The following is a 9564-nucleotide window of genomic DNA, read 5'->3' as shown; positions in this document are numbered from 1 at the left end:
CGCTGGGAAATGGCGCTGCTGCGGGACGTGTCGCTGCAGGATCCGCGGGACCGCTTCGAGCTGCTGCAGCGCGTGGGGGCCGGGACCTATGGCGACGTCTACAAGGTGCGCCGGGCGGCCGGACGGGCGGGAGAGCGGCGACGAGGGTGCAGACTCTGCGCCTTACCGCGGGATCCAGGCCCCAGCCCCGCCCCCCTCCTCATCCCGCTTCACCTCCTCTGCCCCTGCAGGCCCGAGACACGGTCACGTCCGAACTGGCCGCGGTCAAGATAGTCAAGCTAGACCCAGGTGAGGGCCTGGAGGCAGGGCCTCTGCGCTGGTGGGAGGGCAGAGCGCCGGGTGGCCCCGAGAGTTGACCCCCTGAGAAACAGGCCCCAGGAGGTGCTGTCGTTTGGGATTTGTCTGGCCCGGATGTGCCCATTTTGCAGATGAGGGCACTGAGTTAGAGTAACCCCTATGCGCCCTCCCCCCATCATGCCCTGTGCTCCCCAGGGGACGACATCAGCTCCCTCCAGCAGGAAATCACCATCCTACGTGAGTGCCGTCACCCCAATGTCGTGGCCTACATTGGCAGCTACCTCAGGTGAGGCTGCTTTACCCTTTGCTCAGCCCTAGGCAGCCCCCATGTGGCTCTGCCACGTGCCCACCCCAGTTCTGTGCCCTCGCAGGAATGACCGCTTGTGGATCTGCATGGAGTTCTGCGGAGGGGGGTCCTTGCAGGAGATATACCACGGTGAGGGCCAGGCCTCCAGGCCCCAGAGGGCCACAGCCGTTCCCCAACCCCCTCTTCCCCGACATGGGGCAGGAGAGAAGAGCTGGGGTTCTGGGCCTAGGCCCTTCCTCTCTCCTAACTGGCTGTGTGACCTTGACAGAAATGGTGTCCTTCTCTGGGCTCTGTATCCCAGACTGTGCAGGGAGGGGACCAGGCCAACACCTCTTTCACCCAGCAGTGCCTGCCGCTTCCCCCACGCAGGGTGGCCTGGGAAGGTCAGCATATCCTCCAGACCTCCATGCCAGCCTTCACTCCTTCCATTTCAGCCACCGGGCCCCTGGAGGAACGGCAGATTGCCTATGTGTGCCGGGAGGCGCTGAAGGTAGCTGGGCCCGTGAGGCTGTTCACACTCTTAAGTCCCCAGGAGTTGTGGGCAAGGAGCCTGGCTGGCGTGTGCGCGTGAATGTGTGCGTGTGTGTGTGTTGGGGGTGGGGTGGGTGGAGTGCCTCAGGGCAGGGCTGGCCTGGGGGGCTGTGGGTCCTGGGGGGAAAGGGGCCCCAGCCCTGTTGCCGGAAGCAGCACATTTCCCTCTTGGCTCAGTCACTTCCTGTTTGGGGAGAGGGGAGGAGGAAGCTGCTTGGGTGGGGGGCCCCAGCCCCGAGAGGGGGTTCAGAAGAGGTGGGATAGTGCTGGGTGGCCGCTCTCAGGAGCTCCTCTTTGTCCCCAGGGGCTACACCACTTACACTCTCAGGGGAAGATCCACAGAGACATCAAGGTAGGGGTCTGGCCCAGGGCATCGTGGGAGGCAGGAGGAGGCTCTTGGGGGCACCAGACGGGATTCTCTCTCCTCCATTCCCACAGGGAGCCAATCTTCTCCTCACCCTCCAGGGAGATGTCAAGCTGGGTCAGTACCCCGGGGAAAAAATCAGGGTGAGGGTCCTGGGGGAGCTTAGAGTCTGCGTTCAGGTGCTGGGTGTCCTCGAGCAAGTCACTGTACCACTGAACCCTCAGTTTCCCCGTTGAGAAAGCGGACGAGCCCTCCTTCCCTGCTAGTAGTTGGAGGCGGTTGGGTCTGTCTGGAATCTAACCTGGGACTATGCGCTTGGTCAGCGATAGAAGGTGGTTGACCCCTCCCGGAGGGGGGACCTGGCCTTGCCTTGGACCTGGGGCGGTTGTGGCTGAACTTGGGCCGCCTGCTCTCTGAACCCTTCAGGTGCATTCCAAGCCTGAGCCCTGGAAGTGGGTGGGGAGTGGTAGCCGGAGGGCGGATGGGAGTAGCTGTCTCTCCCCGCAGCCGACTTTGGGGTGGCAGGCGAGCTGACGGCGTCTGTGGCTAAGAGGAGGTCTTTCATTGGGACTCCTTACTGGTGAGGCTGTGCCTTGGGCTGAGGGGGCTGGGGGCCGCAGGGGGGGCACCTGGCCATCCCATCTGTGACCCCGCCTCTAGGATGGCCCCAGAGGTGGCCGCCGTGGAACGCAAAGGAGGCTACAACGAGCTCTGTGACGTCTGGGCCCTGGGCATCACCGCCATTGAGCTGGGCGAGCTGCAGCCCCCTCTCTTCCATCTGCACCCCATGAGGTCCGCCCAACGCTTACTTGCCCCTTGCCCGACCCCGAGGGCCCTGATGACCTTGTCCCCTGACCTCGTGCTCTCCACAGGGCCTTGATGCTCATGTCGAAGAGTAGCTTCCAGCCGCCCCGGCTGAGAGACAAGACTCGCTGGTGAGGGCCCGCATGCCCCGCTGGGGCCTCCTTTCCAGCAGTTGCCATGGGGGTGGAGAGCCTTCCGCCAGCTCCCAGCCCTGCCCCCTCAGCCTTTGCGGGCCACCTGCGGGAGGGGCTTGAGCCCTGTCTCTGGGTCAGGAGACCCGGCGCGGGTGGGGAGGAAGGGCTGCCATGTCGTGATGGCAACATTGCTTGGGCAGCTGCCCTTGGCCTCAGGCTGGCTCCTTCCTGGAGTGGTGGCAGGGGGCAGCTGGCGGGATGCACCACGTGAGGGCTAACCTGGGTCTGGGGGCCGGGGGGGGGGGCTCTTGTGCCCACCAGGACCCAGAATTTCCACCACTTCCTCAAGCTAGCCTTGACCAAGAACCCCAAGAAGAGGCCAACAGCAGAGAAGCTTCTGCAGGTGGGAGGCAGGGACAGGGCAGGAGCCTGGATGCTTGAAAGCAGGGCCCTCGAGGTCTGGAACCAACCATGTCCCCCTCGGTCTTCCAGCACCCATTCACAACCCAGCAGCTCCCTCGGGCTCTCCTCACACAGCTGCTGGACAAAGCCAATGACCCCCACCTGGGCACCCCTTCCCCAGAGGACTGTGAACTAGAGGTGAGTGAGGAGAGCTGGGGAATAGGTCTTGGCCCGGCCGGCTGGGTGGTAAGGAGCACGGAGGCGGTATGAGTCAGGTCCCTTTAACTTCAATGTTGCCCGCCCTGAGAACTTTCCTCCAGGCAAGTCCGCCCAGTAGAAGTCTTCCCTGGGCCCATCTTGTCCCCGGTACCGCCCCCCCAACACCTGATAAATTCCTGCCCTTGGTTCAGGCTGAGCTGGCCCCAGCTTAGCCATCTTCTGGTTTCTGGGTGATCCTCGGCCAGCCGCTTGCCTCTCTGTGTTGGTTTTCTCGTCGTTGAAACGACGGTGCCGTGTAATCTCACGATCATCTCAGAGGGTTGTGAAAGCCCGACGCATCCTCGCGCACAGAGTGTTTCCAGAGACACCCGGCGGGAGGCGAGTGCTGGGTGTGTGTCTGCGGTTTGTCTTCTCTCTTAGACTTACGACATGTTTCCAGACACCATTCACTCGCGGGGTCAGCACGGCCCGGCNTTGTGGGGGCCCGTGTGTATCAACTTGGTGGTGGTGGGCTGTGTGTGTGTGGATTTGGTAAGGGGTGTGTGGACTTGATGGGGGGGTTTGGATTTGGTGAGAGGGCCGTGTATGTGGATTCAGTGGGGGCCTGTATATTTGGATTCGGTGGGGAGCTAGGTGTGTAGATCTGCTGAGGGGCTGTGTACACATCTGGCGGATGGCTGTGTGGGAGTCTGTGTGTATATGGATTTGGTGGGGGCTGTGTATGGGCATTTGGTGTGAGTGTTGGGGTCAGTTGGGAGCCCACCTTCCTAACGTGGGTACCCTGGGGTCCCCCAGTTCACCAGGTGAAATTTGGCGCCCCACGCAGGAAGGAAACAGACCCACTGAACGAGCCGGTGAGGGTCTGACGGTGTATGTGGGGGGGGGTGGGGGGCAGGGGTGTGTGTCTCAAACTCCTGAGGCAGCAGCAGCAGCCTGGCCGGGGAAAGCACTGTGCGAGGAGGCTTGTCCCACTCAGGACAGCAAAGGCGGGGGGCAGAAGAGCAGGGAAGGGTGTGGGCACACACTTCTTCCTGGGCACTGGGACCACGCCTCTCTAGCATGTGGGCCTATCACAGACCCATGGCCCGCTCCCGAGCCTGGTTGTCCCACTCTACCTCTTGCCCTGGCTGCTCTCTGTCCCCTTCTTGGGCTGTTTGCTCTCTTGCATAGTTTCTTTGCCTGTCGTCCCTCTCGCTCACAGTTGTCTTGCCTGTTACCGTGTCATCTTCCGTCTGTGCGTCCTGTCCTGCGCGCAGTCTCTCAGTCACCCTCTCACGTTGCTTTTTTTGTCTCTGACTCTCTTTTGGTCTTTCTGACTCGGTTTCCCTGCAGTGGGAAGAGGAGTGGACGCTGCTGGGAAAGGAGGAGCTGAGTGGGTGAGTGAGGGAGAGGGAGGCTACAGGGGAGGGGTGGGGGCAGCAGAAAAGGCTGACCTCTGACCTCATCCTGTCCTGCCTAGGAGCCTGCTACAGTCGGTAGAGGAGGCCCTGGAGGAAAGGTGAGGGGCTGGGCCCGAAGGGCCATGGCGGGGGCGGCAGCTGGACCTGGGGCCTGGTCACATCTCATACCTCACGTCCCTCTGGTTTGTCCCCCACAGGAGCCTGACCATCCGGCCAGCCTCAGAACTCCAGGTGTGGGGTGGGGGAAGGGCTGGAGAGGGTGCGGTTGGGACGGGGCCGGGTTACGGGTGACCCGCCAACAGCCAGGCTCGGCCCCCTGACTCTCCTGCCAGGAGCTGGACTCCCCAGACGATGCTATGGGGACCATCAAGCGGGCCCCATTCTTGGGGCCATCTGCCGCCGAGCCTCCAGCTGAGGACCCTCTGTCCAGCCCCCTGGGTGAGTCCAGGCTTGGGGGACCCGGAGGCAGGCTCTGGGCGGGGCTAGAGCTAGAATTCACGGCCACTCTGTGCCCGCAGGAGCCCCACCCCCTCCTGTCCCAGGCCCTAACAGCCCCCCACTGCTCCCCACTGCCTGGGCCACCATGAAGCACAGGGAGGATCCTGAGGTGAGGGGGTGCTACGGAGGGGCTGGGAGGCTGGGAGGCTGGGGGTGTCACGTCGGCCCTGACTTCTTCCCCCCCTTCCANTCCCCAGATGGGTGCCTGCTTCTCCAAAGTCTTCAACGGCTGCCCCCTGCGGATCCACGCTGCCGTCACCTGGATTCACCCTGTCACCCGGGGTAGGCCGGGGCAGGGAGGAAGCAGGAGCCTGGGAACCCCCAGCTTGGGGCCAGGGGGGCACAATTGACCTCTGACCCTGTACCTGAACATGCAGACCAGTTTCTGGTGGTGGGGGCGGAAGAAGGCGTCTACACCCTCAACCTGCATGAACTGCACGAGGACACGCTGGAGAAGGTGAGGCCTGGCTGGCTTCGGGGGGAGAGGGCCTCGGGGGGCTGGGGGAGCTGACCCCCCGGCCGTCTGTCCACCCCTAGCTCATCTCTCACCGCTGCACCTGGCTCTACTGTGTGAACAACGTGCTGCTGTCACTCTCAGGTATGGGGCGGGGCAGGGGCGGGGCCCCGGGCCTGCCCCCTCCCCTCCACCTCTCTCTGAGCCCCTCTCTCCCTCCCTGCAGGGAAATCCACGCACATCTGGGCCCATGACCTCCCAGGCCTGTTTGAGCAACGACGACTTCAGCAACAGGTTCCCCTCTCCATCCCCACCAACCGCCTTACACAGCGCATCATCCCCAGGTTGGGACCCCAAGGGGGTGGGGCGTGCCGTGGGGTGGGAAGGGAAGCACGGGAGGCAGAGGGGCAGAGACAGGGTTGAATATGACCCATGACCTCAGATGCGTCACTTTGCCTCTCTGAGCCCAGTTTCCTGATCCATCAGTGCCCAGTGCCATTGATACCCCTCTCCTGGGCTTCCCCTCCCCGCCCTGGGCCCATTGGGAAGCAAGGAGACCATAGCGAGGCAGCTGTGTTGTTAGGGTGCTGTTAGGGTATGGGCTACTTGTGTGCCTGGTCCTAGGCAGGGCTTGGAGACGACAAATCAAATGGCACCGCAGTGAGCCAGAGGGGGAGTGGCGCACAGAGGCCTCTTCTGAGGGCCCGCCACATGAGGGCCTGGAGGTGGAGAGTGCACAGTGGGTTTCCAGGCAGATGAATCAGGGAGCCGCCTTCCATGGAGGGGAAGAGCATGTGTGAAAGCACGCGGGTGACCTGGGGGAGCAGCCAGAGGGGAAGCTCGGCAGGTGACGGAGCCCCGCTTTTGAGGCCAGGCCCAGGATCTGGGTTTTGTTCCACAGGCGATGGCACCATGAGCATTTTAAATTTTTATTTATTTGTCTCTATGTTTTTGTGGGGGACGGTGCAAGTGGGGGAGGGGCAGAGAGAGGGGGACAGAGGGCCTGAAGCAAGCTCCACGCTGACAGGCTGACGGCAGTGAGCCTGAGGCGGGGCTCGAACTCACAAACCGTGAGATCATGACCTGAGCTGAAGTCGGGCGCACAACCGACTGAGCCACCCAGGTGCCCCCACCGTGAGCCTTTTAGAAGGAGCCCTCTGAATGCCAGTCAGGACTCTTCCCGCAGTAGACAGTGCAGCTCACTGACTTGAGCACGGGAGGGCAGTTAATGGCTCATGTAACTGAAAGTTCAGGAATAGGGTTAGCTTCAGGCCCAGCTGGATCCAGGCTTAAACGGCCTTACCAGGAACCTGCCTGCCTCTCTTGGCTCTGCTGTCCTCTGTCACCTCCATTCTCAGGTAGGCGTTCTTGTCCGCTGATGGATGCGCACACAGTCCCAGGCCAGCGTGCCATTGGCTAACAGCCGTGCGGTTCTAGAACTTCTGCTTCTAAGTAATTCCCACAAAGTCCGGGGGCCAATTCTCTTTCGTCTAGCGAAAGAGGTTCGTGCCCACTTCAGAGCCTGTCTCTGTGGCCAGAGGATGAGGAGCTCAGGGTGGGGGGGGGCAGGCCGGGGNAAGACTAGAGGCGTCTCTGCTGGCTGTGCTGACAGGGGCGGCTGGCGAGAGGGCACTCGGAAAGGAGGTCTGTGTAGCGACCTGAGGCAGTGGGGGTCAGGCTATGGGGTGGACAGACTTGAACCCTATTCAGAAAGTGGGGCTGACAGGATCTGGGGCCTGGCTGGAGGGGGCAGGAGGGAGAAGGAGGGACCAGGAGACCTCAGGGGAGCGCATCGTGTCGTGTCTTGTGAGGTGTCCAGGGGGATGTCCGAGACAGAGTCCCTTGTTTAGTCATTCAGCGAGTATCTTCTGAGTACCTAGGATGTGCCTGGGGGACTCTGTGAACCAAGGTCCCTCCTATTCCCCAGACTTTCTTGTCACTGGAGACCAGATGGCAAACAACCAACAATAAGATTTGTTGCCGGGAGTGGGGCGGAGGACGGCCAGTGCAAAGGCCCTGGGGCCGGAACAGGCCTGGCCTGTTTGAGGAACAGCAAGGAGACTGGTGTAGCCAGATGGAGGGAGCGCGGGGAAGATGACCTGGGAGGGCCCCAGAGCCACAGTGAGGTTTTTGGTTTTGACTCAGAGCAACCTGAGGGCCACTGCAGAAGAGTGACATGGACTGAGGTTTTCAGGGGATCCCTCTAGCTGCTGTGTTGAGAATCGATTGAAGGGCTCAGGGGAAAGCGGGGAGGCCTGTCAGGAGCTTATTGTGATCATCAGGTGAGAGGTGGCGGTGGCGCGGGCCAGGGTAGCAGAGAAGGAGAGGAAGAGCAGCTGGATTCTGGTTTTTATTTTGGAAGTTGAATCAGCAGGATTTCCTGACAGTTGGTGGATGGGAGAGAAAGAGGGGTCAAGGAGGGGTCCAGGGAATTTGGCCTGGGTGACGGGAAGGATAGAGCTGTCATCAGGTGTGGGGGGGACCAGGACTCAGTATTGTCACATGGAGTTAAAGGTGCGTACGTGGGGCCTTCGCTGGCCGTGGGCCCGGTGAGGCTGAATTCCAGGAGGGGTCTGGGCTGGGGGCTTAGACGCTCCTCTGCCCAGGTGGGTGGTGGGAGCCAATAGGCATAGTGGGTGAGGTCAGGCCAGGGGCGACTCCAGCCGGGAGGCCGGGGGCACAGGCCCTTCCTGCAGCGGGCTCGCTCGTTCGGCATCTGGAGCCCTGTGGCCCTGGGGCTTCCTGAGCTCAGCCCCCTCCGCAGCAAACCTCTGCTTTGTCCCAGGACCTGCAGGAAACAGGCCCATCAGCGCCCCGGCGAGTCACTGGCAGCTTTGGGTGTGTGTCTGGGAAACTACGGAGTCACAGTGTGACTGCGAACATAAAGAGCAGAGAGCCAGAGTTGTCTGGAGGAAAAACAAATACAAGAATATCTGCCCCTGTCCCATCCAAAGGCCAGGTCGGGAAGAGATTAGGAGGAGCCAAGGGAGAGAGAAGAGGGAGGGCGGAGGGATGGTGAGAGACGGGCATGGGCTGCCTGGCGGGGGGGGGGGGGCAGAGGGGTCGCTGGGAGAAGGTGGCAGGGCTGCGGACTTGTAGCCCTGTTCCCCAGCCGCTCAGAAGGTCCCCTGAGGGCTTGGGGGACAGCCAGTAACCAGAGCAAGGATGCCGCCTGGGCAGGCCCCTCTCTGGTCCCAGGTGGTGTAGCTTCAGCAGAGGCAGGGGCGGGATGGGGGAGGGCAGGCCGTTTGTTTGCGGTTTTCTTGCAAGTCTTAATCTCCTGGCCCGTCCCTGCCCTTCTGTGACATGTGACACGTGGCGTGTGGGGAGCAGGGACGGCCGTGAGTGCTCCAGCAGCCTGGCGGGGCTGGGGCCTCATAGGCTCCCGAGCCCTCCACGCTCTCGTTTCTGCATTCATTCTTCATTTATCCCTTGCCTTCCCCCTGAAAAGGATTTTTGATGGCTGAAAATAGGCAGGAAAGTAATCATTCAGAACGGTGAAAGCTAGCCCTTTGGGAGTGCTCTCAGTGTGCCGGGCTCTGCGGTAAACCTTTCTCTTGTATTAACTCATTGATTTTTTTAATTAGAGAGTGTGATCGAGGGAGAGGGGCAGAGGGAGAGAGAGAGAGAGAATGAATGAATCTCTAGTGGGCTCCATGCTCAGCGTGGAGCCTCACACAGGGCTCGATCCCACAACCCTGGGAGCCAAAATCAAGAGACGGATGCTCAACCGACTGAGCCACCCAGGTGCCCCTGTATTAACTCATTTCATCCTTACTGTGGCCCTCTGAGGTCGGTGCCGCTGCTACCCGCGCCCCATTCTACAGATGTGGAAGTTGAGGCAGAGGGAGGTTAAGTGACTTGCCCAAGGTTGCACAGTTAAAGGTACTTCTGTGGTCCGACCCCATGGACTGGACAGAGACACTGCAGGCTGGGTGTTAGAGCCCTGAAACCGGCTTGCACAGCTGCGTGACCCGGGCACGTTGCTCTGCCTCTCTGAGCTTCAGTCTCTCTCAACCATGACACATGTCCTGGCTGTCACCCCCGCAGGCGCTTTGCCCTGTCCACCAAGATTCCAGACACCAAAGGCTGCCTGCAGTGCCGTGTGGGTAAGAGCTGGGCCAGGTGGGGCCAGGGAGGGCTGGGGGTCCCGG

The 9564-nt window shown here is 61.6% G+C and overlaps 1 protein-coding gene across 1 annotated transcript in view; it reads left to right on the top strand.

The window, feature by feature from the left end:
• Positions 1 to 6: 6 nt before the first annotated feature.
• The window catches only part of MAP4K2 (mitogen-activated protein kinase kinase kinase kinase 2), an 11912-nt gene continuing 2354 nt past the window's right edge, over positions 7 to 9564 (top strand). The window contains exons 1-24 of the mRNA XM_077759588.1: positions 7 to 105; positions 231 to 288; positions 493 to 583; positions 669 to 733; positions 1039 to 1094; positions 1440 to 1487; positions 1574 to 1616; positions 2007 to 2079; positions 2160 to 2291; positions 2372 to 2434; positions 2759 to 2840; positions 2930 to 3037; positions 3479 to 3548; positions 3854 to 3912; positions 4391 to 4434; positions 4518 to 4556; positions 4656 to 4689; positions 4791 to 4896; positions 4977 to 5084; positions 5134 to 5238; positions 5334 to 5413; positions 5494 to 5554; positions 5637 to 5754; positions 9461 to 9557. Of these exons, the coding sequence (XP_077615714.1) occupies positions 10 to 105; positions 231 to 288; positions 493 to 583; positions 669 to 733; positions 1039 to 1094; positions 1440 to 1487; positions 1574 to 1616; positions 2007 to 2079; positions 2160 to 2291; positions 2372 to 2434; positions 2759 to 2840; positions 2930 to 3037; positions 3479 to 3548; positions 3854 to 3912; positions 4391 to 4434; positions 4518 to 4556; positions 4656 to 4689; positions 4791 to 4896; positions 4977 to 5084; positions 5134 to 5238; positions 5334 to 5413; positions 5494 to 5554; positions 5637 to 5754; positions 9461 to 9557 (1836 nt within the window). The 5' untranslated portion in view covers positions 7 to 9. The remainder of the gene's footprint in view (positions 106 to 230; positions 289 to 492; positions 584 to 668; positions 734 to 1038; positions 1095 to 1439; positions 1488 to 1573; positions 1617 to 2006; positions 2080 to 2159; positions 2292 to 2371; positions 2435 to 2758; positions 2841 to 2929; positions 3038 to 3478; positions 3549 to 3853; positions 3913 to 4390; positions 4435 to 4517; positions 4557 to 4655; positions 4690 to 4790; positions 4897 to 4976; positions 5085 to 5133; positions 5239 to 5333; positions 5414 to 5493; positions 5555 to 5636; positions 5755 to 9460; positions 9558 to 9564) is intronic.

The sequence above is a fragment of the Crocuta crocuta genome, unplaced genomic scaffold (assembly GCF_008692635.1).
Source record: "Crocuta crocuta isolate KB4526 unplaced genomic scaffold, BGI_CrCroc_1.0 scaffold53, whole genome shotgun sequence".
NCBI classification, from domain to species: domain Eukaryota; kingdom Metazoa; phylum Chordata; class Mammalia; order Carnivora; family Hyaenidae; genus Crocuta; species Crocuta crocuta.
This window is presented reverse-complemented; position numbering and strand designations above follow the sequence as displayed.